At 39.4% G+C, this 26569-nt stretch overlaps 3 protein-coding genes across 3 annotated transcripts in view; 2 read left to right on the top strand and 1 right to left on the bottom strand.

The window, feature by feature from the left end:
• LOC118342557 (tubulin beta chain-like) overlaps window positions 1–1941 on the bottom strand; it is a 10346-nt gene extending 8405 nt beyond the window's left edge. The window contains exon 1 of the mRNA XM_035681142.1: window positions 1783–1941. Within this exon, the coding sequence (XP_035537035.1) occupies window positions 1783–1839 (57 nt within the window). The 5' untranslated portion in view covers window positions 1840–1941. The remainder of the gene's footprint in view (window positions 1–1782) is intronic.
• Window positions 1942–3087: 1146 nt separating this feature from the next.
• On the top strand, window positions 3088–12357 carry flot1a (flotillin 1a). The gene is made up of 13 exons (XM_035681930.1): window positions 3088–3241; window positions 3740–3803; window positions 4138–4213; window positions 4816–4906; window positions 5225–5368; window positions 5587–5706; window positions 6085–6180; window positions 6544–6696; window positions 7462–7643; window positions 7809–7854; window positions 7980–8117; window positions 8596–8760; window positions 9194–12357. Exons 2-13 carry the CDS (start codon window positions 3761–3763, stop codon window positions 9212–9214), a joined length of 1275 nt encoding a protein of 424 aa, XP_035537823.1. The 5' UTR covers window positions 3088–3241; window positions 3740–3760; the 3' UTR covers window positions 9215–12357.
• A 5074-nt stretch (window positions 12358–17431) lies between these two features.
• znf384a (zinc finger protein 384 a) lies at window positions 17432–25671 on the top strand. The gene is given in 17 exon segments (XM_035681319.1): window positions 17432–17499; window positions 18000–18245; window positions 18247–18302; window positions 18409–18487; window positions 18490–18539; window positions 18674–18716; window positions 18718–18823; window positions 18954–19012; window positions 19015–19034; window positions 19192–19244; window positions 19247–19339; window positions 19342–19388; window positions 19390–19412; window positions 20923–21090; window positions 21803–21881; window positions 22230–22388; window positions 22545–25671. Coding segments are annotated over 17 exon segments (1755 nt in total). The 5' UTR covers window positions 17432–17436; the 3' UTR covers window positions 22956–25671.
• The last annotated feature ends 898 nt before the right edge of the window (window positions 25672–26569 follow it).

The raw sequence follows: 26569 nt of genomic DNA, 5'->3' as shown, positions 1-26569 counted from the left end.
GACAAACCAAACACTGGTTTCTCATTCCCAGGTCACCAAATACTGAAACTTCACTGCTAGATGCCAGTAAATCCTACACACTGGACCTTTAATTGGTAGTCATTCCTCTGTTTGATTGCATGGACACAAGTAACGATTATTTACGTAATCGATTCATTCAAATTCTGATCATTATCTTGGTTCATCAACTAAATGTTAAGTTTATAAAATGTCAACAAATAGTGAAAATTGGTCATCACATCTTCAAATTGCTTCAAACAACAGTCAAAAACCACTGACCAGTGACATATTAAAGAGAAGACCTGAATGGATGAGTGGAGAAATGTGACAAATCCAGATGCTTTCATACAGGACACGAGGGATCATTGATTGGTTTGATAAGTAATAAATGATGTGAATAAATTGAACACATATGGGAGAATGGAGAGGGATCCAGAGACTCAGAAGTTTGTGGTGGGTTTTCCTTTAATTGTCACCCATCTGTATATTTCAAAGACACTCCATTGATTAAAATCCATCAAATATTCACATTTGAGAAGCTGAAACAAACAAATATTTGGCATTTTTTGCAAAAACACAATAACAAAAAAGCTGCAGATTAATTTTGATTGACTAACTGATTAATCGTTGCGGCTCTGTTTGACTGACAGTTGATCTGAAGTGTAGAAGCACCACAGGACATTTAAAATCACTGCATGCAAAAAATGTGACGAAACAGAAAGCACTTATTCCGCAGATAATCTCTTTATGTCCTCGTGTAAACAAGGTTTTCGGGGTCACTGGTGGTTTGGGGGCCCGGGGCGTCTGCATGTGATACACTGACTGAAAAAGCAGCCTTTTAAATGACCTCATCTGTGCTTTCAGAGCAGACACTGAGACACTTGTTATCTATTCCCCCTTCACCCCCTCCTGCTGCGTTCCTCTCCTCTGCCTCAGCAAATTTCTCCTTTCTTTTCACCCTCTCCTCTTGTTTTTTTTTTTTCCTCTCCCTTTTCTCAGTGACAAAGAGTCCGACTCACCAGGCGGTCGAGACAGCAGCTGGCCCTGAGCGCCTGCTCCAGTCTGGCCAACTTCATTAATCATGGATCAATGACTTGAGTCACTGTTTTGTCAACAGTTACAGAGGTGTGAATTGTTACTGTATGCAAAAGAATTATGCAAAGACGTTTAATTATGCAGCCCATAGGAAAATGGGACGTTCTTATAGTAAGTGGTTAATATTAAGTCAGATATTCTATTTAATTTCTATTTTGACTGAGTTGAGTGTTATTTCATAGTTTTACTGATTCATTTGTGCAGGAGAATAAATGTAATTAAAACATATACATTTTGTTTGGATGTAGGTAGCTTGCAACGAAAACGAAATGAATTTGGTGCTAGTAAGACAATAAAAGACTTTATACCCAGAATGTATCTTAAGTATAGAGACTGAGGTGTTTTGCTGAACTACACCACTCACACACAATTTAAGATTAAACCATAAACTGGTGAAAGATGAGAAGATTAAATGAGTCTTTGAAACAGGAGGCTGCAGTGAAAACAATAGGGCTGCCAGATTTCAGCCCCCCTATCTTTATGTAGGCTATATCTTTTGTTGTTTTGCTTTAAAAAAAAAAGTTGTTTTTTGTCTTTTGTAATAACATTTTATTATTTTCTGACACTTTCAAATCACACAAACAAAAGAAAGGTCTATTTAAATAAGTTACAGAATGACAATCTTAACTGGCATTAAAAAAAAAATAAAGAAATGTAATAAAGTGCTATTAACATAACATTTCTTACCTTTGCACCAATCTGGTTCCCGCACTGGCCGGCCTGGATGTGCACGATTTCCCTCATGATGGATGTTAGTTAGTAAGTAAAGTGTGGAGGAGAAAGAGCTGCTGACCTACTGACTGATCACAGACTGACTGACAGACAGGCTCACACAGTGTGCAGACTGCTCTCGGTCCTGCAGGCGGAGACAAAGTTTTGGGACGCGGCCCATCACGTCGTTCACGCTAATGATTGGCTGCTGTCGCTGCAGCCTCGGTGCCGATTGGCCGAAACTACTAGAGGGGTTTCCTCGGCTCAAAGGCAAGGACAGGAAGAGGAGAGGGAGTGCCGGGTTTTGTCATCACTGCCCCGTTGGAGCCTCAATGAAACAATGCAGAGTAGAAAAGAACAGGATGGCATGTTTTATTCATTATATACTATTATATTTCATATTATTAGACACAGAAACACTTATATATATATTTATATACACACATTTTCCACTATACTTTACCTTAATAGTCCTGTTTACATTTATTTGTTCATCTTTGTTGTTCATGTCTTAGCTTTTATGTTTATTTCTGTGTAAGTTTGAAAGCAACAAAAAAAGTTTTTTCGTTGAATGTGTGCATACTATGCTTGGCCAATGAAGCTGATTCTTATTCTGATAATAAGAAAATAAAATGAACATGCCTGTTTAACATATAATAATAGGCCAACTATTTATCTAATGTGTGGAGCAGAAACGAGGATATAAAGAAGAAATAGCTGATTATTGTGTTTGGATGTACAGAGGAAGGCTATTATTAATCAGCACAACAATATCACAAACATGTATCAACAGTATATACAAGATAATCCTGTATAAATGTAAAATTACATTTGAAAATATAAAGTTATCATGAACGGTATGTCAATGTATGTTTTCAAAATCTGTCTTTTTATGAGGAGCAAAAACTGGATGGTTATAAAGAAGGAAATAGAAAGATTTACTACAACATCTGGATATATCTGCATCTGTAATTTGTGCTTTTAAAATAATATACAGTAGGCTTACATAGGCTATTTGTATTCTGACATGCACAAATCTTCATTATAACTACTACTACCTGATAATAAAGTCAAACTACCATACCAAACAATACATTTGAACAAACTGTATGCGCTGGACCATATTTATTTAAGTAATTCACGGTGAAAGTACATTACAATCCCATTAACAATGGACCACTCAGGACACTGAGGAGTATTTATGACGGTTTCCCATCAGGCCACTAGATGGCGGTAACACACGGATTAAATAAAGGGCATGCGCAGTAGAAGCCACTGAGCTGCAGTTGTATTTACTGGCCGCATCAGCTGGTTCATAACGAGAATAAACGTGACCTGGGATTAATATTACACCAATTTTAACCAAAACAGACCGCTACTTATTCCACCACTTCCACCTTACTCTACCAGAATCACATCGTTTATATACTAACCGGTAAGTGTGTATTATTATTATCCTCTATCCACAGCAATTCTCCATAGTAAACACAATGTGTGAGCCAAATTGAGTTATTGGATAGGAGGCTAGCCACTAGCAGTTTTCACAGAGAAATGTGAAATATACGGATATTTTAAAAAGCTTTATTCTGCCCTAAAAAGTGGCTCTTGTGTGTGGTGCTTTCTGTTATTCATGCGGGTTTTCTTGCGGGTTTTACTGCGCAACATTTGTGTAAATTAGATTTGAGCCCTGCTGGTCTGGTACCCATCACAACCCCTCCCTCTGCTTTTATATGGGACTCATTCTGTTACAGCATAAACTGTTGGAGGCCTTATTTTTTAAAATAAGATAATAATATAATTGTATGTATACAGTAGTATAGTGATCCCCACCACTGCGCATCTTCCACATTGGTGCCTCTGGATTTGACATCGTTTGTGAGGTGGGACTTTAATAGTGAATGATTTTATGTATTATTCTACTGCTGTTTTTCAGTCTGAGGGAGGATCAGCAAACATGTTCTACACCTGTGGTCCCAACGAGGCTATGGTGGTGTCAGGTAAAGTCATGGCCTATTTTATTATAAGTATAATACCATAATTAAGAGTATATAACTGTTGTTATTCATTCATTTCTGGACATTTGGACGCTGTCTGTAATAGTGGACAAAACTGACTAATATACAAACATTTAATAACATGAGGTTATAGAAATAAGAATTAGTTTCTATGTTACTTAACTTTTACTGGTTGAATATTTCATTCTGAAGTGAAACATGCTGCAAAAGTTGTTGTGTGATGGAAATTTGATGCAATATTTTGTTCATATCACTCAATCGTAGTCATGTCTAAACTCAGATTTTAAGGCTCTGCTTGGTCTCTGGTCTCTCTCAGGGTTCTGTCGTTCTCCTCCAATGATGATAGCTGGAGGCAGAGTGTTCGTTTTCCCGTGCATTCAGCAGATACAAAGGTTGGCAAACATGAAGGATTTATCTTCTGGAATCTTCTGACATTGCTGCATAAAACACTTTAATTTACGTTTAGAGTTTTTTGCATTTGGGAGACGCTTTTTAGCTTTAGGAGGAGAGTGATTATATGTACATTACATAAGTACAAAGGCTATCAGAAAACTGCATCATTGACAAAAGGTAACGCCCGTGCACTTCCTCCATGCTACAAAAATGTATGTGTGTATGTTTTGATCCTACTTGGATCTTCCATATTCTCCTGTCATTTGTGCTGTACTTACATTGTTTACCTCATAAGAGCAGTTTGATTTCTATCTCCCTTTCTCCCTTTTCAAATTCAACATCATTAGCCTGCAGGCTAGAACATATTTGGATCTTCAGATATACCTGCTCCTCCTCCTACGTTCAGTCCATTAAATGGCACCAGACTTAGCGTTTTGTTTGTCTGAGTGTTGAACCTGGTCTTGGTACCTGTTCAGTCCTGCACTCAGTGCTTGCAACTCAATATGAGAACATATTACTACACTTTAATGTATAACATTAGAGCAGTGAATAATCAATCGATAATCTTTTCCTTTGCGTGGTTTACCCTTCCTCTCTCTAGGATTTCCCTGAACACTCTGACTCTGAACGTGAAGAGCGATAAAGTCTACACTCGTCATGGGGTGCCCATCTCTGTAACCGGGATTGCCCAGGTCAGTGTGCAGAGGAGGTTTTTGCTCAGGTGGGCAGGTGGAGACTAGTGCAGTGGTTCTCTTCATGTCAAAGATCCCTAAACTGAAACAAATTAGACCTCTGACCCCCATTTTGTCCCAGGGTCCCCTATCTGTTAGGAGTTAAATAAAGAAGTGATGAGTATAAACTTATTATTTAAAGGAAAATGTATTGTACAATTCAAGTATCCAAATGTAGTTTAAACCACATCTGACAATGTGGACATGAGGAGTGAACCCAGTGATCATGTCGGTGTTTCTCTGCAGTCTTAATAATAAACGAGTTGCTGTTTCCTACAGATGAAGATCCAGGGTCAGAATAAACAGATGCTGGCTGCAGCCTGCCAAATGTTCATGGGGAAGTCAGAGGCCGAGATCGCTCAGATCGCCTTGGAGACGCTGGAGGGACACCAGCGGGCTATCATCGCCCACCTGACTGTTGAGGTGAGCATCTGTGAGCATCTGTTGGTTGTTCGTTTCAATGTTGAATTTACTGGAAAGATTCATCCTAAAGGTTTGTTTAAGTCACACTGCTTTCCATCAAACACTGACGCTGATAACAGGGCTGAACATGTGAAACTGATCTGACTTGTATTCTTAGGATTTTATTATGAGTACGCAACTCTAGCTTCAACATCACAGGAAACATCTTCCTCCTACAGGAGATCTACAAGGACCGAAAGAAGTTCTCAGAGCAGGTTTTTAAGGTGGCTTCCTCTGACCTGGTCAACATGGGCATCAGCGTGGTCAGCTACACGCTCAAAGACGTTCACGACGACCAGGTAACCTCATATCTTCACATTAGAATTTTACAGTTTGTCATTGTCAACTAACTTGTGTTTGATTTAATGTGTGATTAAGGAGTTTGAGGGGGTCCTAAAATTCTTTTTAACAAATAAGTTACCATCTTAATTCCTAGTTCAAGAAAAGAACAACCTAAAAACTGCACACAAAATAAGCACACAGGTCATTGACGTTCATGTTTCTCAGTTCTGTATTTTCTTTTTTAAATTTTTCTGTTGACAACAGAAAGAGCTGCCATAGTAACATCATGACAGCACAAAAATTAAAGAAATTTTCTGTGTCTTGGATTAAATCAGTCATATTTAACGAAGAATATTCCAGAACATCTAACTTTTTTATCTCTTTCTGGTACACAGGATTATCTGCATTCACTGGGGAAGGCTCGAACAGCCCAAGTTCAGAAAGACGCTCGCATCGGAGAGGCCAAGAACAAGAGAGATGCTGTGATCAGGGTGAGATAAATCACGTTGTCTCCATCCTCGTGGATACTGTTATTCCTGTGAAGTGTTTTATTTCAACATAAACACCCTCTTTGCACCACGCAGCAACAGGGTTTATTGGAATTGTGTTCTTTATTTTGAGAAGTACAAAGAGTAATATTGTGATAGAGGCCGCCTTCATTATCATCTTGTTTTTAGAGTAATCCATCACTTATCTTTTCCTTAGTCTTTTTTATGATATTTGTATAAACTCTTCTGTGTATTTTTAGCATCTTCATCCTGTTTATTCTATTTTCAAGAGTTATTCCCACTGATCCCTAGTCCACCCTCATTTCTCTGTTCTCTCCCTCTCTCTCTCTGTCTCTCCCTCTGCAGGAGGCCCATGCAATGCAGGAGAAAGTGTCAGCTCAGTACAAGAATGAGATCGACATGGCAAAGGCCCAGCGGGACTATGAGTTGAAGAAGGCAGCCTACGACATCGAGGTCAACACTAAGAAGGCTGAATCAGAGATGGCCTACCAGCTGCAGGTACACAAGGGTGAATAAGAGATAATGGGTAATGTTATTATTTCACCAGTGAGCTTAATGTTTATAGAGAATGGTTTGTGCATAAGTGCCTTGCACACCATTGGTCATTGTCTGGAGGTTTTGACTATATTTGGTCACCTTTATGTAGTTATAAGTGAATAACAAGTGCAAGCAGTCAATAACCTTGAGTGCATTATGAGTGGGCTCCTGGTCTCTGAACAGTCTTTGTTGGTACAGAAGATAGTCAACCAAGACACAACTGCACACAGCCAATCAGAAACAATGTATACAGGGATACAAATAACTGGTAAATAGACTTTTACACTATTTACACAGCGCCTTTCTGGTCTACTGACCACTCAAAGTGGTTGTCACATTTATCCATTCACACACACACTCATACACTGATGGCAGAGGCTGCTATGCAAGGTGCCAACCTGCTCAAGAGGAGTGATACAGTGCTTCCTATCCAAAGCACTCAAAATGATACTAAGCTGGGAGCAATTTAAGCTTCAGTATTCAGCTGTCCAAGGTCACTTCAACTAGAACTAGACTGAACCACAGCTGCCCCGCCTGGATACCGTGGAAACATGTTAACACCTTACCCTGGTTTCTGAACATCCTCTGTAGAAACAGTTCCGATTGGCTGAGATGATGAGAAATCCAGACACAACTGCACACAGATGATCAGAAGGATGTACTCATTTAATGACTGGATAATATTGAATGACAAAATCTTATATGTACTGTATCTTCCTTTCCCAGGTGGCGAAGACGAAGCAGCGTATTGAGGAGGAGAAGATGCAGGTCCAGGTGGTCGAGCGGACGCAGCAGATCATGATACAGGAGCAGGAGATCACCCGCAGGGAGAAAGAGCTGGAGGCCAAGGTGAAGAAACCTGCGGATGCTGAGAGGTACCGTCTGGAGAAGCTGGCTGAGGCTGAGCGGTGAGTTGCAAGGCTTTGCTGCCGTTTTTGAGGAAATTAAAATGAGGATTAAGTGAAAATAATGATCAGACACATGTCCTTCCTCATGTTTCAGTATTGTTCATGGTGGAGTTGTATTGTATGGTTCATTGTCTGCTCTCTGCCTGACTCTCTCTCTCTATCCAGTCTTAAGTTGATCATGGAGGCAGAGGCCGAAGCTGAGTCCATCAGGGTGAGTCACAACTCAGCTGTCTTTATTTATTTTAAAGTTAGGAAATCATGTTATGACCACAAGCTTCTCAGGTGGGAATTGGCCTTGTTTTATGGCAAAGTAAGTCGTCCTATTGTCTGCTTCAGATTAAAGGTGAGGCTGAGGCATTTGCAGTGGAGGCCAAGGGTCGCGCTGAGGCAGAGCAGATGTCGAAGAAGGCAGAGGCCTTCCAACAGTACAAGGATGGAGCCATGGTGGACATGTTGCTGGAGAAACTGCCTCTGGTGAGAGTCAACCTACTGTACAGTCCATGTATATTTTACATACAGCCAGTGGTATTTTATGCATCTCTGCTGTATGTGGGTAGTTTGTGCTTTTGTTACAGATCCCTGGGTTCCACTTACTGCCCTAATTACAGCTAATTATTAGATCTAATGCACAAGTGTTTTCTGTTTGGATACATAGTCAAATCATAACCTTTCAAAAACTTGGGACTTAAGGAATGTTAAGTGCTGCTATTTTACTTTTACATTTTACCCAGATATGGCAACTATTGAAATAGAGTCATGGTGGACCAATTATATAGTGTCATATGTAAATATCATATGCCCATATCAAAACATTAAAACCATATAGTCAAATGATTATTTTTTAAAATTAACATGCATTTTGAATCATGCATGTCATATATTTTAAAAACTCTTTGAGTTTGTGAAGGTTTGATTACGGTTTTAACATTTGGTAATATCTGTCTTCCACCAGATGGCAGAAGAGATCAGCAAACCCCTGTGTGAAGCCAACAAGGTTACCATGGTGTCCAGTGGAGCCGGGGAGGTGGGCGCAGCCAAACTGTCAGGAGAGGTGCTGGAAATCATGACCCGCCTTCCGGAGGCGGTGGAGAGGCTGACCGGAGTCACCATCTCCCAGGTAACACATTCATGCATGCACATCTATTTTTAATGTATTTCACTGGACTTGCTGACACATGTCATGTCAATTGCATCATTGAGGATGCAAGAATGTATATCAGAGATACAATTATTGATGTTTTCGCAGACAGGAAGCAGAAGAAGTCAAAAGCACGCTGATGCACATACAGCCTCGATATTTTTATCACCTTATGAAGTTTATATGAATACTCTGTTAACTGCCTTTCATTGGATCTGGGTCCCTGGCCATAGATTGAACGGCTTTTCTGTCAGATAGTTGATAACAGGCAGGTCGCACATGGTTGATCAAAGCAGTGGGACTGAACTGAATTGGCTTAAATGCTCTTAATACTACTATATTAATATTTAAAAAAAGACCTCTCTCTCGCTCTCTCTCTCTCTCTCTCTCTCTCTCTCTGTCTCTCCCTCAGGTGACCTCTCGTACAGGCTGAAGAGAATCAACCAGGCTGGTGACCAGGCAGATCCATTCTCCCAGTGTCTAATCAGCTGACTGCATGAGTCTGCTTACAGCCTCTTTCCTCTTCTCCCATTCCTGTGTCACATCATCTGTATAACTGTTTCCCCCATGTAGCTCTGTCGACATCTTGCTCTGATGTCTCTGTGTTTGTCTGTTTTTGTGGTCACTGATACCCAGCTCTGTCTTAGCTAAAAGTATTGCGCTACAGTTACAGTTGTTATTTCAAGTAATTGGTTTTTATTAAGTTCATATGTTCACAGGTACTACGGTACATTAAGCATGAACAGAAAACATATTTTATTTTCAATATTCTGGCCTGTGACTTGATTTACATTGGCTTGTCCAGATTTTAAAATGCATTGAAAAAGCAACCAAAGTAACCGTAGCCTCTGTGTAAGTCTTGTCCTTTCCTACGTTCTTCTCTCTACAGAACATTTTCTGTGTTTGTGTCACACTGAGAACGTCTTTATTTGTCTCCTTTTGTCTTTGTCCCCACTGTCTGTGTTGACCTTTAATGTCTCCTTCATCACTGCCTGTGCACTACCTTGCTGCCAAACCTTAAGTGCATCTTAACATGAAAGTTTAATACAAACATAACGTTCATAACCATAATCATTTACTAATGCTACTAACATTACATAATCCAAATAATAGACCAAAACCACAGCCTGTAGTTTTAGCCATACCAGATGGATAAATGCAAACTAACAGGTAATTCAAATTGTGATACCATATGTATGTCATTGCTATGTATTCTATTTTTTTAATCTGTAATTGCTTTCTTTATGTATTCTCCATCCACAATGTCTACTGATGTCTTCTAGTCTTATTACTACTTACTTACAATATTTTTTAAGGACCCTTTGCTTAAGGCATACAACACTATATAGTACCAAACATTAGAAACCTATACAACACTTTACTCTGTGACTTCATGCAGAAATATTAGCATGTTCATTAACCTTTAGTTGACTGCAGGTTCTATACTAAGCACTTCTGTATTAAACATGTTTGTTTTTGTAGTTTTATATCGATCATCACAGCACTGCGATCGTCACTTTAAACCTCACAGCCCTTTCTATTGGTTGCTTAAAATTTACTGTTAACCTTACTGTAACGACAATGTTAATTATGATGTTACCAGGAAAGTTCATGGTCGAGCAAAAGAGAAATTTGTAATAGATTGAAACAGTCAGATTTTTTTAATAAACCAATGCTGTAATGACCATCGTAGATAGGCATTTTCCTGACCAAAATAATTGCAATTTACAATAATATCCAGATGATCACCAAAATATACTTAAACACACTGTTAGCCTTCAACCATGGTGACAGGCTTGTGGCAATTAAAAAGAAATCAGGAAGTCAGTATAGGACTGTATGTTAGCCTGCTAGACGTGCATTCATATTGATTCATTCACATATACCATCATTAACAGTGGGGTCACAGGTCAGGGTCAGCTGCAGAACTGATAGGGATTCAGTCTCTTCCTAAGAGCACTTAAACAAAACAGATCTAGACCGAAACAGGAGCTTGGACCTGGATCTTCTGGTTCAGGTTCCATTGATTCTGCAGCCTGATAATCCATACATTGTACTAGATGTATACCTTAAGTAAAGTGGTGCCATTTATGATTATGGCCAGTTATGTAGCAGCTTTCATAAAGGTGTAGCTTGTGGAACTAAAGGTAAATGTAAGATATAGCTTTAGCCTTCTATCGTAGCAATGGGGAAACCACAGTGTAATTATGAGATAACTGTACTGAAATACTGAACTATGTTATCATTATCGTTGTTCTTTAAATGAAAGCCTAATGAGAAGAGAAATGGACGAGATGCTAAAGTTACTTTGGTTAGAATTGTAATTGTCAAGTGATCAGCTTGTACTTCAGGGAAAGGAATATTTAAGATTAGATTTTTTTAAATGTAATACGTAAGGAAACCTCGTGCATTGTATGTTAGCAGTTTCTCATCTTTGAGTCAATGCATCTGTCACCCAGAACGATATGCTAGTGAAGGTTTAGGAGCTCACTCTGAAGTGTTGGTTCCTAAAAAGTATTCCAACTTGCCTTATACCCTAACCCTATCACCCTGTCACCCTCTACCTCACCATAACCCCCGGGCTGCGTATTCAAAACACGTTTTATGTCACCATTGTATCTGCATACATTTTAAAGCATCAAAAGATACTTAGGAATTGTGTAATCACTACACTACTACAAGCACTACATTTAACCAAGAATAGTCTTTTTTTTCTCCTCAATGATGCTTAAACAGCTCACTGTTTGTCTGTCTGTGACTTTGTTCTCTGCACTGCTGATCACGGTACAGCCAAATGTATTGAAATGGCTTTCTGAAGGTAATTGTATGTATTTTAAGATGAGTACTACTGTTATTATGCATGCATTGATACCTGTAATTTTAATCTCGCAAAGTATATGTTCAGTCAGGACAATATGGAATTACCAAAGTAGGAAGAGATTACCTATTGGTTAGCTATAGAAAGGGAAACGGGATATTTGTTCCTCTGTAATTGACTGTTTTAAGTGTAAAAATACTCTAAAGTGGCACTACATATGAATACAAATGTATTTATACAGTATATTTTGATATTTGATACAATAGCAAGATCTGCTTCACAAGTCACCATTACCAACTTTCACTCTCACTAACAGCGGCCCCAGTCAGTGTTTCATTATATACAGTATATGTATTTAAGCTGTAGTCAGTTTAGTAGAGTTTTCTGTGTTATTTCGATTCCTGTTGTTTGCTGGTGAAGTTCTGACAAAATGGAAGCTTTTAAATTACAGTCTGTGCACCTGCGCAGGAAAATGTTATTCTACAATCATGTACACAATAGACTTGTCATTAAATTGCAAAAAGGAAACCACTTACGTCCTGTACTCTTATATTCTACTGCTGCTTAATACTTGTTAGTCTTACTTTGCTCTATTTCTGAGTTGTGCATGCTTGGTTTTGTAATTTTGTTCACATTGTTATTTTATTCAGTGGGCGAGTTGTGTTTTGAATTGTATCTGCATCATGTTTTTACGGGGACACCATGAAGTACAGCTCTCACATGCACGGCGAGGTCCAAATAAAAAAAATTTCTAAAAATTTTTAAGATTTCGCTTTTATTGATCCGCCAAAGAATATTTGTCTGATTCACGTTTGCACATCCCTGAGAGCCGCAGTGTTTTACTGTCTGCACTGAGCAGCTCTATTGCAGCTACAGTGCCTTACCAAAGCTGTTGTTGCATCTTTCTTTATTTATTTATTTATCCAGGGATTCAAACTAGTGACAGTCTGAACACAACCCTGGTTCTTTACAAGAAGCTAAAGCTAAATGTTTGCTGACAAAAGAACTGGGTCCATTATTGTGTCAGATAGTCTATGTGGATATAAATTAAATACAAATGGAAAATAATAGTGCTTGAATAAGCTATTGTGGATGCAAGAACACTGCAGCAATGGTGACTTTTAACTGTGGCCATTCATTTGAGAACTGTGTAATGCTGAAGAACATGAAGAATTTAAGACCAAACTGTACAAAGACACTGATAATCATAATAATGTAGTCAACCCCGAACACTGACGGGTAATTAATACACCGGAAGGCACTGAATGGACGTTGGCAGCTCTGTCAAGTTAGCTACAGAAAGCCAAACTACTACAGGAAGTAAGAGGATTTCCCTTCAAAATTAAGATCTGAACTACCTGAGAAAAACCGGCATTAATATACAAACAACACAAAATTCAAACTACAGTCAAATAGACACTCAATATATTATTTTAATAAATGTTCTCAGGCTAAAGAAAATTGATAAAGGTAATATTTTATTACAATTTCCGTTTGTGTAGTGAAAAGGCTTGGGGAGTAACAGAATACATGTAATTTAGTTACAAAATCAGGATTCAAAAAAAGGTAAATGTAATCCACTATAGTTACAGAAAAAATCTGATTACAATTAAATTTAGTAAAAATTGAGATTTAAAAAACAGAGCAGAAGGCACATTTTCCATTTTGTTTCCATCTTCATTTCTAAGGTTAGTGTTCTGTTGTCTTATATAATACACTTACATCTCTAATTCTTATCCATATTTCTTCTCTTTTGTCTTTATTTGCATATTTAGTGTTGAAGTAATCTGAAAGTAACAGAAAGTAATCAAGTTACGTTATTTTAATATTGTGATAGATGTATTAGGTTACTGACTATATTTTAAACAGGTAATTAATGATTGTATCAGATTATATTTTTATTGTAACCTTCCCAATCCTAGTAGTGAATGCATTCTTAAGACGGGTTACTTAAATAATAATAAATAAAGTCGTAACATTACGAGAATAAAGTCGTAACATATGAGAATAAATCAATATATTGGAGAATAAAGTTCGTAACATTACGAGAAGTAAGTCCAGTAATATTATGATTTGAATAAAGTCATAATATTGCGAGAATAAGTCGAACAATACGAGAATAAAGTCGTAACATGCGAGAATAAAAGTCGTAACATGCGAGGATAAAATCGTAATATTGCGAGAATAAAGTCGTAACTTTTTGAAGAATAAAGTCGTAGAGAGTATTTTGCGAGAATAAAGTCATAATATTGCAAGAATAAAGTCGTAACATTGCAAGAATAAAGTCATAACATTGCGGAGATAAAGTCGTAATATTGCAATGGAATTAAAAGTCGTAACTTTTTGAGAATAAAGTGTAATATTGCGAGAATAAAGTCATAAACACTATGAGAAGGAAAGTCGTAACATTACAGAATTTAATTAGTCGCAATATTACGAAGAATAAAATCATAATATTGCAAGAATAAAGTCGGTAACATTACGAGAATAAAGTCGTAAACATTACGAGAATAAAGTCAAAATATTACGAGGAATAAAAGTGTAACATTACGACAATAAAGTTTTAATTTTTATGAGAACTGTCAGCCTGTTGGCTCAGCCAGCAAAAACTGTTTTAACACATGAAATGAATGAATACCTTATCTTACCTGTTGACATTTACGGTTACGACTGAGACAAACAGCGGCTGCTGGGCTCATACTGAGGCTCTGATTGGTTGAGCTGCTCACGGTCAGATCTGATAACTCTATCAAAGCTATTTTTTTCCTTTTTTTCTTGTATTCTTATTACATTATTCTTGTTATTATTACGACTTTCATCTCGTAATTTCCCCCAACTAAAAATGTTTTCTTTTAGTCGGCCCTAATACTCCGTCGTAACTAAGTCATTATTTTGAGTATTACTACAAAATATTGAGAACTTTCGCCATTATTTTGAGTAAACTTTCCTTATTAATAGTTTTATAAGATACTACATTCATATATTTGAAATACTACACAGTATTGTGAAAATTTTTCATTATTTTGAGGTTCTAAGTCAATTATTTTTATAGAAAGTTTCTCATTATTTTGAGAAACTACTTCTTTATTATGTTTTAGATACTAAGTCATTATTTTTGAAATACTACACAGTATTAGTGAAAGTTTTCATTATTTTGAGGTTCTAAGTCATTATTTTTAGAAATTCTCATTTATTTTGGGAGAAACTTTCTTATTATGTTTTATATTACTACATCATTATTTTGAAAATACTACAAATATTGGGAAAAGTTTTCATTATTTTGAGGTTCTAAGTCATTATTTTTTAGAAAGTTCTCATTTATTTTGAGAAACTTTCATTAACTAAGTCATGATTTTGAAATACTACAAAGTATTTGTGAAGTTTCATATTTTGAGGTTCCTAAGTCATTATTTTTTTGAGAAAAGTTTCTCCATTATTTTTAGATACTATTCCATATTTTTGAAATGCTAAATCAACATTTTAAGAAAGTTCCTCATTATAATGACTATATAAACTGTTCAATGGTCACTAACAAATTTTTTTGTCATCTTTGAACGAAAAAGCTTCTTCAGCACACTTTTCTGATTAAAAACCAAGTCTAATATAATCAACACAGGCTTTTATGTTGAAATGCGCAACCGGAAAGCGCAACCGTTAAACTCTCCGACCGCCTTGACTCTGCCGAGAGCTGGAGGGAAAAAAAGGAAAAAATAAAAACCCGAAGAAAAAAAAGGCACATCTGAAGGTTTTGAGGGGCGGATTGGACAAAGTTTCCCAACTGTCCCGACCCGAGGAAGCTCCGGGGGGGTTGACGGGGAATCGATATCACCGGTAATTAACCCAGGAGTTATTAATCGGTTGTTAATGATCTGTTATTTCCAGTGTGTCTGAGAGCACTGTCGTCCCAACCGCCGGAAGTCTGCATGAAGCTGCGTCTCCTAACAGAAGCAACGGCGTCGCTTTTTTTTTTTACCCCCCTGTTTGGTTTTTTTTTTTTTTTTTTTTTTTTTTTTATTCGAGACTTTTTTTTTTTCTCGTTTTTTTTTTATTTTCTCTCAGCGAGATGAGCAGGGAGTGAGGAATGGAGGCGTAGGGAAGCGTGGGGGGGGGTGTTTGTGTTTACCAAGAGACCGAGCTAGTGAAGCACATGAACACACAGGGCCTTCTTTCTGAGCTAGAGCAAAGCCAGCGAACAAAAGGACACAATTAATGGAGGCGAGTCGGGAGCTCCCCCTTGTCTTGTTGCGTTAACCAGCTATCAGCTAGCCATGTTTGTTTACACTCTCCCCCCCCAAAAGAAACACACACAGACGTCTGATTAAGAGCTGGTTAGGTGCCGTGTAACGTTAACAACCACCAGGGCTGAGGGCTTTTGTAGGAAGCTCCCCTGGTTTAAATGGTTTTATGATAAGTTCGTGTTTAGATTTCATCAATCACCGCTAACCGCAGCTAGCTGCTGCACCGTGTTTGGGGAGGCAGGTTGTGTTTCCCCCCCCCCTCGTCAAAAAACGTCTCAGCACTGAAATGTTAACTTTGCATTACACTAATAACGACCCCTGAGTTAGCGGCAGTCTGTGTTATTCAGTATAATGCCTCAGAAACTTGCCCTTTCATCCGTTTGTAGGTTGTGAACTACAGAGAGGAGACAACGTTAAACATACCTGGACTTGTGCGTTGCCAGTGTTTGCATGGATTATATCGTTACCTCAGTTTGTTTTCTTACTGTGTAACGTTGAAGTTTATTTTCATGGACCTCTCCTCCTCTTAATGGCTTTACCAGTTGTCAGTCATGTTAAATGTCAGCCCAGCTTTACTAACGTGTAATTACATGCATGCTCTCTCTCGGTAGGTGTGCAGTATAGCTTATGCATGGCATCTTCTCATGCATACAGAACACCGAGCCTCAAAAACCTCCTGTACTGTTTGTCTATCACGGTAGCAACATATGTGGAAAATAAAGTGCAAATGCATGCAGACATAGAACAATGAAACAATGAAACTTCCTTCTTTGTGCTACAGAAAACATGTTGCCTATGTGTCAGTGGGAGATGATCAGGAAACAGAAGATCAGAGGTTTGATAATGAAAAGATAGACGCTAGTCTTTTAACCCGTGAATGTTGTCTTCAGCAAACCATATGCACGCTAGTAAGGATGTTATTTTCAACACATTGCATCTACTCTGGAGAACACGTCTCGTGTTAGTTTTCCGGGCAATAAATAGTTTTGACACAGCATTGTTTGTTAACATGTTGCTGATAAAGCAACCACTCTTAAGATTGTGAAATGTGTTGGCAGCAGCCGTAATGTGTGAGGGACTAGTGAGGAAGTGCATGAGCTGTGTTAGAAAACATTATCAAACGCCTCAAAGACTGATTGCTGTTCGTGTTTTCTAGACTCTTGCCTCTTCTGTCCTCCTGTAGATTTTTATTTTATGTCTGTCCCTCCCGGGATTGAACATCTTTATCTGATTCCTTTCACATCCTCTTCTCTGTACATCTAACAGCACAAATCTAAAAGCATTAGGCTTCAACCAGTCAGGTTTATAACATCCATCTTACACTTTTGTAATGCGATCCCTTAAAATAATGGTTTCAAAGTGGCTGGTTTAGTAGACACATTAACCAGCCACAACGAAACATGAAACATGTTCATTGTGCCAGCTGATGAGGAGGAGAGGATACAAGGAAAGGAAACAAACTAAGATGATTGAAACACAGCCATGCATGGTTTCACATGAAAGTAAAAAAAACAACAACATAAGAGCATAGTAAGAAGGAGGAGGAGGAGGAGGAGGACGGGTGTTTTCTAAGTGTGTTGCTTTTTAATTACAGAAATAATGGACGATTCCCATTTCAACTCATCATACTTTTGGTCTCCCGTCCCCACTGTACAAGGACAGGTAGAGACAACCTTATTGTTGAAATATACATGGTGAAGTGGTATGTGCTATGTCAAAAGATACCCGGAAGCGATAATCACTGTGACTGTTAATACTTTAAACATTACATAATAGCAGACAATGATTTGACCCTGAACATGTTAGCGAATAATGTTCGCTCAGTCTGTGAAGTTGCTTTAACCTGACATTCAGTGTTTGACATTCGTGAGGGTTCACATGATCACTCCTGTCCCTCTCGTCTCTTCAACCTCTCTCTGTTCCTTTTTTCGTTTTTGCATCTCACCTTGCCTTCGTTCTCTGTTCTCTCCCATCGCCTTCTTTTCCTCCTCTGTCTTCTCCTCTCTTCCTCTGATTCTACATTGCTTCATCACCCCATCCTCGTGCAATCTCCCAACGTTTCACCTTCACCCATCCTGTCCTCTTCTCCTCTTTAATACCTCACCCTTCCTCCTTTCCTTCCTCGCACCATCAACCCGCCCCTCTCCTCATCCTCCTTCTAGATCGAGAACGCCATGTTCCTGAACAAGGCAAAGGAGCAGCTAGGTCAAGAGAAGGCCAATGCGGCCTCCTTCCCTCACTCCTCTGCATCTTCCACCTCCTCCCCCCACTATCCCACGGCTGTGCTCGCCATCCCCGGCTCCGTGGACACAGGGGCCGGGGTGCGGGTGGTCCCCAAGCAGGAGGGAGGCAACAGTGGCGGCGGATCTTTAAGTGTGGTCGGGGGACACCTGCACCAGTCGCACACCCACCTCGCAGAAAATCACCGTTGTGCCTGTTCCCTCTACGGGTATCATGACTGGCAGGTGATGGGCTTGCTTTGTCCTTCCCCCCCCCACCGAAGAGAATTCATGTAAAATGTTTGTTTTGTCCACATGCACAGCCAGATCACAGTTTTTCTTTTTCTCTTAGCGGGATTAGTGATCACACCCCTCAAGGACACACTGGTCCCCACGCCTCCACCACATTCTGTTTTGTAGCTGGACATTCAACACTGCCACCACCATGATCGTGTCTTGCACTGCACCCCCTCAACATACCAGGTAAACCACGGGCCTCTCCACTCCATCTTCAGCACGTCTGCACACAACTGCCACGTTCAGTTAGATAATGGTTTAAAGTGTTCCTCCTTCTTCCTCTTTCCTTTCTCTTCTCTGATCGTTTCTTTTGTTTCCAGACTCAAGAAGGGCATTGGTGTCCCTCCTGCAGTTGTCATGCCGAACACCATCGAAGCGGAGCAGGAAGAAGCAAACAGATGTGGGATAAGTTGGCTGGAGTGGGTGGGTCCTCCCTCCAGGAAGCGATGCATTAATATTGGCGCACCTTGGCTGGTGGAAGGTGAGGCTCTTCCTCTTTCTGTAGCTTAAGTAGCTGTTAGTGATTTTCACAACAGGCAGGAATGGCCGGGTTTGGTGTTTTCATAAACCGAAAATATTAGTTGCTTATTGTGTATACAGCACCACCACTGCTTGACCCATATGACCTGTCAAACGATGAGGATGATCATACCAACAAATAGATGGTCCCAAATCATTACAGTAGCTAGAAAGAATATTGAGATCAGAAGAAAAGCATTGTTGTTTTTGGCATTCATAGATTTTAATTCAAACATTTAAACTTTGCAAGCCTACATTAAATCTCTTTGACCGCTTTGGTGTGCCATTTAAAGTTTGCTTCTCTCTCTCATTTGTCAAGGTGTCGGATGTGTGCAAGTGACGTCTTCAGCAAGTCAGACATGCAGATCCATGCCAATCCCACACTGAGGCCAAGCCCACAACGTGCCCCCCACTGTTCGAGTCGTTGCAACTCCGCTACCTGTCCCAGCACATCGCAATCCACAGCGGCCAAAGCCCTACACCTGCACCTACTGCCAGAAAACATTCAGGCAGCTCCAGTCACCTACAGCCGCACACACGGTTACTGGTCTGGAGTCCGGGGGTTGTCCCTGAGTCGGGTGTGCGGTCCTGTGTGTGTGTGTGTGTGTGTGTGTGTGTGTGTGTGTGTGTGTGCACCTGCTTGTTCATGTGGATTCTGTTATCAAAGCACGGGGTGACTGATGGAGGGAGGACGGGGCGGGGAGATGGAGATGTGATGGGAAAAGTGTTGACAGTGTAAAGCTCTTTATGCACAGTTTGAGCATCACCTTTGAAGATACAACACTAATACCAATGTTAAGTTCAATTATTGTTTTGAGCTTCTTATTTTTTAGTATTTATCAATTAAGAATATTATTTATAATTAAATTTAATACATAAGGGTTGATGCATGCTACAGTGTTTGGTAGAGGTCAACTTACAGTACCAGTTACCACCATAATATACCTTCAGTTAGTAGGTGGTTGGTGTCTGTTTTTCATCCTTCTGGTGGCACTATCACATGCTTGGCTTGGTACTGCATGCATGTTGGGTTATCTTATTATTTTTCTGGTTTCTTTGGATCCACCTCGGCTTTCACTCCACTCTTTCTAACATCCCCTCTTTGGGCTGAAGCACCTTGTGATGTCCAAACGCTTTTCATTTGAATTTAATGTCATTGGACATTAAAAATAAGGCATTGAAAATAGAATTCTGGTTAAGGTCACATTGGAGAGATAATGGCACTTTTATGTTCACAAAACTGAAAAGTAGGCGGTAAAAATGTTGTCAGCTGGATAGCCAGTCTGTCAGTTTAATCACACACCTGTGAGACACTTTGCATGCTAACTGTATCATAATTTACCCCTTTAAAACAATACACACTTCTTATTGTTTTTTCTATTCTTTGACTGCACTGAGTCAGCCTGCATGTTTCACACACCCCCATGATCATGTTTCCAGAACAGATAAAGCCACTAATCCGACACTGAGAATGGTTTTCCTTGGATTACATGTAACTATGTGTGACCATGTAAGTGATGAAAGCACCTGTCTCCCATTCACGTTGTCATGAACGACCTTGTCTTTCACCTTCTTCATGTTTCCATTCGTCTTATCGCCATGCACTGGGGTTTTCTTTGTGAGTTTCAAGCCATTAACTTTAAACAGGAAGATGCACTCCACGGGCCTGCCACTCATTTTGAATTTACATTTCAATTTGACTGCAGCAGAGTCAGACATTCATAAACACACTCCACTGAAAGCAGGGCACACCAAATGGAGAGACTGCAAGAGAGAGAGAGAGAGAGAAAGAGAAAAGCGTGACTGTGCTTGCTGTATGTTTTTGTTCTGTGTTTTCACAACTCAGACACAGCACAAAGAGCACACTGTCAGACTTAATGATCTATGATCAGCGTAATTGATCGCAGATCCTGTTAACTTTACCGCATGATTTGGTCTTTAGTTCATCGTGAAGTTTGGTCATGCTGTAGCTTAAAAATCTCTCGCTGTTTCTCTCTCTGTTTCTCTCTCTCCACCTCCTCACCCCTCCAATCCCGGTTTCCCGTGTTAGAAACCACACTGAGGCCAAGCCCCACAAGTGTCCCCACTGCTCCAAGTCGTTTGCCAACTCCAGCTACCTGTCCCAGCACATCCGCATCCACACCGGGGCCAAGCCCTACTCCTGCTCCTACTGCCAGAAAACATTCAGGCAGCTCAGTCACCTACAGCAGCACACACGGTACTGGTCTGGGCTGGGCTGTGTGGGTTTGAATGGCCGGATGGGTTTTTATGTGTGCATGTATGGGAGCAGGTGTGTGGAGAATTATGGCATTGTGATGTGATTTTTATCATTTAAATCAGAATTGCCAAAGTAAGAAATGTTCAGGTCTTCCACAGAGTGGCATTAACATTTATTTGACTTCACCTATCTAACAGCCAAACCTTGCTTATGGTGAATTCCTGCCTTGGATGGCTTAATATTTCTGACTGTTTATTGATGCCAAATTTGCCTCGTCACATAATGGTCTGAAAGCAGGGTAAAATGTATCTAAAGCCTTTGAAGAGGTACAAACCACCTCAGCATTTTTCACAACTTGAATCACTGGACATACGAGTTAATAAAACCACATAGGAACTGCCTTAAAAGTAGAAGAAAATAAAATTGAGAAAACTACTAAGCTAGGATCTTAATGCCATTAAAATATCTTTAATATGTTTACTTTGATTTGTGAATGATGGTAAATGATAGACCCCTGAGGGGGGATGAGTGCACTTCATTTGAACCGGAATAACACTGCTGTATGTACAATATGTTGCTTTGGATAAGAGATAACACAATGAATACTTGTAATAATGCACATCACTCTCATTTTAATTTTCTTGATGCAAGTGCAGTAAGAAATTATAATTATAGTGTAATTAACTAATGATGTGACTAACTGATTTTTCAGGATTCACACCGGCGACCGACCGTACAAGTGTAACCATCCTGGCTGTGAAAAATCTTTCACTCAGTTGTCCAACCTACAGGTAAAGGAATTCACAGGTTTGATCCTTGCTGCTCAACTGATGACATTTTCTATTGCAAGATTTTCTCTTTCTTGACCAAAACATGAGTGTGCACTTTACATTAGGGTCACATGAAAGCTAAAACAGAAATCAGTCCTATTGGAGAGAATCAAGTTAAATGCTCTTATTGGCCCATCAATTGAATTTTTTTCCACTGTTTGTGAAATAATATAAAATTTAATTGCTGAGACATTTTTGTGGCACTCTCATCATCAGATTCACTTTGCCTTCTGAAAACATCCACTTATTGATTGTGCTAATGGCTGTTTATCCCGTCCTTCCTCTGTGTCCCTCTTCCTCTCCCCACAGTCTCACCGTCGGCAGCACAACAAAGACAAGCCGTACAAGTGCCACAACTGTAACCGTGGTTACACAGATGCTGCCAGCCTGGAGGTGCACCTGTCCACGCACACTGTCAAACATGCCAAGCTTTTCTCCTGTGGCCTCTGTAACCGATCCTATACCTCGGTAGGCTCTCAGACTCATCAGTCAAATACCACACACACCTTTTACACGACTCTGGTCTCACAAAAAACAACTTTACTGAATATACCTTGAATTAAAGAGATTCCTTCCTTCTATTTTTTCATTCCTGTCATCATGTCTCTCTCTCCCCAACTCCAGGAGACGTATCTAATGAAACACATGAGGAAGCACAACCCCGACCCGCTAACTGTGGCAGCAACTGTAGCTGCTCAGCAGGCCCAGGGCCTTACGCCAGGGGGAGGGGGCAGAGGAAGAGGCCGTGGCCGAGGGAGAGGAGGTGGGGGCAGAGCAGGCCAGCTCCAAAGCCAGAACAACCCAAACAACAACTCCCAGAACCCTAACCCCGGACCCCCAGGCAGCTACCAGTCACACCAGCAGCCCACGGAAGCTGTGGTTCAATGCCCTTTTGACCTCCACCAGTACAAGACAGTGTCAGCCAGCGAAATCCAGTACAAACCAGTCACTGTGGCGGACCTGCCAGTGACCCACAAAGACCTCTGCCTCACCGTCTCCACATCAGCCATACAGGTGGAGCACATGAACTCATAGGCTGCGAGGCTGCGTCTTCCCACTCTGCTAGAGGAATTACTAATTGTGTCTGCAGTGTAAAAAGCTCCATATGAACAAGTAATTTAACTGTATTCAGTGTTATTGTCTTCTTAAGCAAGAAAAAATGACAAATCGGGTGTAAAAGTTTACTCCCCCATTCGTCAGATCATCTGGTTTATTGATACTTTTCTGAATTGGAAAATATAATGAGACATTAGAGGCTTTGAATGATATAATCAACCTGATGCCAGCTTTCTTGTCATTATGAGAAGCTTTAATTCTGAGTACAACTTTAAATTAGTTGTTAGAACACAGATATTTTACAATGTGCTTCTCGATTCCTGAGCCCACTTGTGCAAAGTATCTTTCAGTAGAAATGCTGGTCTAGGACACTGACATAAGTATTTTATTCTTCAGCCTGGAACCACATTCGTCCAGTTTGTGAAGACTTGACCAAAACCTAATGTGAGATTAGTTTTGGCTTTTATATTATTATGACTGAAATCTAAATTCTGATTTAATCAGCTATGAGTAGATGTAACAGTTATCAACGTATCTGCTTTGTAAAACACACTTAATACACTGATCCTAAACCAGCAGTCCTCTGAGAATCTTGGTTAAAGAGGCTCCCTGGTGTCCCTTCTCTTCTTTTGTATTGCGTTGTTTGCAGTGGGCATCAAGGAGGATGAAGATGTAAAATATCTATAAATTACACTATTCTCTGCTCATTTATGGTCTAGAGAATGATGTATTTTTTCCACACATTCAGATCACATTAATCTGAACATTCTCCATTATTTAGTTCAAGCCAAAACATGGAAGAGAAATGAGGAAAGGAGTGAGTGATGAAGACTATAGAGATTCATAACAGCAACTGAGATTGGATGGCAGCGGCACTGGTCTGGAAAATGAGGAAGGACTAGGTCTGAAAAGCTTTTGTATGACACTGCCCAATGTGCTGTGGACAACAGAGGTTGGATCAGAAAGACTGGACTGGAGCCTGAGAAAACCACAAACAAGAGGAGTTTCTGAAAGAAAACGATGTGGCGTATTATGGGATTAGGGTAAAGCCTGGGGCTGAATCTCAAAGTGCATTTCACAAATCGTGATGTCCTTATTTACACCCAGCTCCCCTCGGACAGCGAGGAGTCGAGGAACCATTTCTCGGTCTGAGCCCAAAGCATCGAACAAAAGAGACGGAGCGGTTCGAGAATGCACTAAATGTGAGGAATCTGCTGCAGAGCGAGACGATGGAAAACGTGAGCGATAAAAAAAGGGGGTTGGTGGGGTGGGAGGGGTCATAAAGAAAGCACTTGATGAAGCTTGTACTTCATGCCTATGTTTGTCATCATTGTACTTTTTTTTTTAATATATCATATGTATGTATTTTTCTACCAACAGAGGAACGCGTGAACAAACCCAGAGAGAAAGCAAAGTGAGTGCATGAATGAGAGGGGAACAGAGAGAAAAGTCCTAACAGAGCATTTTCCCCCTTTATTTGTTTTTTATTTTACTATTCTTCAGTGAGTAACAGCCCAACTCGTCATTGTCAGGGGAGTTGTTGGGGAAATAATGATTGTGTGATAAAAATGGCTGACAGGTACTGTTATCAATCTTTTTTTAAAGAACTTTTCATACATATTATTACTACTTTCATTATAACTGTAATGCAAATGTTATCCACATTATTATCAATTATCTGAGGCATTATTGTATTGCAGTATGCTGTACATAAAATAGATAGAAAATACTTTTTCATCTGTAAAAGGGAAGTATGTCCTGTATAAAGCATATATGGAAACTAAAGGAACTCAAACGAACAAGTACCAAATCATTGGCTGTATCCCAGGTAACCTCCACGCTCAGCAAAGCCTATGAGAATCGCCCAAAAGTTGGTTAAACTATGGTTAAAAAAAAGAAATGATCTTACTGTAATGTATGACAGTTCCTGCACTGTCTACCGCACTCGCCCATTGCACTTTGTGATATTCATTTTAATTGTGATTAAAATAAGACTGTTACGGCTGCTCAGAGACATTTCCTATTCAAACCATCAGCGAGTCTATAATCTGCAGGATGTGGCCCGAGCAAGCCAGTAAGTCTTATTAAAGACGAATCCATGTAGTGCAGAGATAGTCTCACCACTCAGAGAACAATGGCTACAACATAACCAGATGATATTCATTCATTATGATGTAACCTGCAACGGTTTGGCCAAGTTAAACTGTGTTTAATTTGTAATAATTAACAGGGACTGTTATTGGGCTTATTAGACGATATCGTTGTGGAGCTGTGAGATAGTGACCCGCTGCCACCTGATCCAGTTGATCACTCCTTCATGTCCACTTTTACAAGGTATCTGTTAATGATTAAATACCATTAAATGAGGCTGTGACAAAGGTGACCTGGGACACTGCTGCCATGTTTTCGTGCACAAGCTATCTCTACCCAAATCAAAATGTTCAAGCGGCCTGAACAACTGGCTGATTGTCTTCATGTATACTCCTCCTTGTATTTCATTGTGTCTTTTTATGAAAAATAACACACTCTCAATATTCTTGTTAATGTTATTACTGATGCTCCTGATAATAATACAGTTATTAACTGCCCTCTTATGCTACACTCTCGCATACTGTATGCACAGTTACACCTCTTGCTCATCTGAACAGACTGTTTCTTCCCTTAAGGAGAATAAAGTTCGAAAACAGTTTATGATGAAAAAAAACTTTATTGTCTGATTTATTTGATTAAAATCCTGCGTACTGTGTGGTATTCATAAGAATGTATGATCTGATAATGTTTTGAATGATATGATAAAATCTGAGGTTAAGTTATGTCTGATCATTTAGGTGTACAGATAATCACCTTTTTTCTGCTTTTATTAAGCAATAAAGCTCCATAACCAGCATCACAGTGGGTAAAAAGTGATGTGATTGATTGACTCAAGTGTTCATAATTAATCAGTTGGATAAAAATGAAAGATTTTCTCATTCAATTTGATTTGTAGTCTAAAGATTATGTGAGAAACACACAAAATAATCAGCCTTGCAACGATTGCAACAACATCACAACTGTGAACAATGTGTAAAATGGACAGATGTGAGAGCGAGAAGAGTGAGACAATAGCTCTAATTGTGCTGTAAAAAATATATATTTTTTATAGCCATTTTAATTGTCAGGGAAGTGATACAGTACATGCGTCTCAATTTAGCAGAAATATTGTGGATTTGTTGTGAAAGATTTGAGCAGAAAACAAACTGAGTTTTACTTTATGATGTAATCGCTGTGTTTGTGAGATTGCTAGTTATCAACACTATCAATACTGTGGATCATTTGCTGTGACATGAACCATGTAAACAACTAAAACACAAAGCCCTGGATGTTTGAATGTGAAATAACTGACAACTATTATCACAAAATTACTATTTTCCTTTTTAAATATAGTGGACGTAAAGCAGTGAACTCAAGCAGAGTTTTATTTTTATTATCTGTTTGGGTTTGACTATGTGAATTTAGTTCAAGCTAATTATATTTTGCTGTAATTAAAGAGTAAGTGAAGAGCAAACAGATATATATATATATATATATATATATATAAAGTGGCTCTGATATCG

This window comes from Morone saxatilis, unplaced genomic scaffold (genome assembly GCF_004916995.1).
Source record: "Morone saxatilis isolate NCDOM2014 unplaced genomic scaffold, NCSU_SB_2.0 Contig9, whole genome shotgun sequence".
NCBI lineage: Eukaryota > Metazoa > Chordata > Actinopteri > Moronidae > Morone > Morone saxatilis.
The sequence above is the reverse complement of the archived record's forward strand: the minus strand, read 5'-3'. Positions and strand labels throughout refer to the sequence as shown.

Bases quoted from the DNA above. Each gene is read 5' to 3' on its own strand.
- flot1a (XM_035681930.1), top strand. From the start codon at position 3,761: ATGTTCTACACCTGTGGTCCCAACGAGGCTATGGTGGTGTCAG. The intron at 3,804-4,137 runs GTAAAGTCATGG...GGTCTCTCTCAG, and splicing joins CGAGGCTATGGTGGTGTCAG to GGTTCTGTCGTTCTCCTCCA. The intron at 6,697-7,461 runs GTACACAAGGGT...TTCCTTTCCCAG, and splicing joins AGATGGCCTACCAGCTGCAG to GTGGCGAAGACGAAGCAGCG.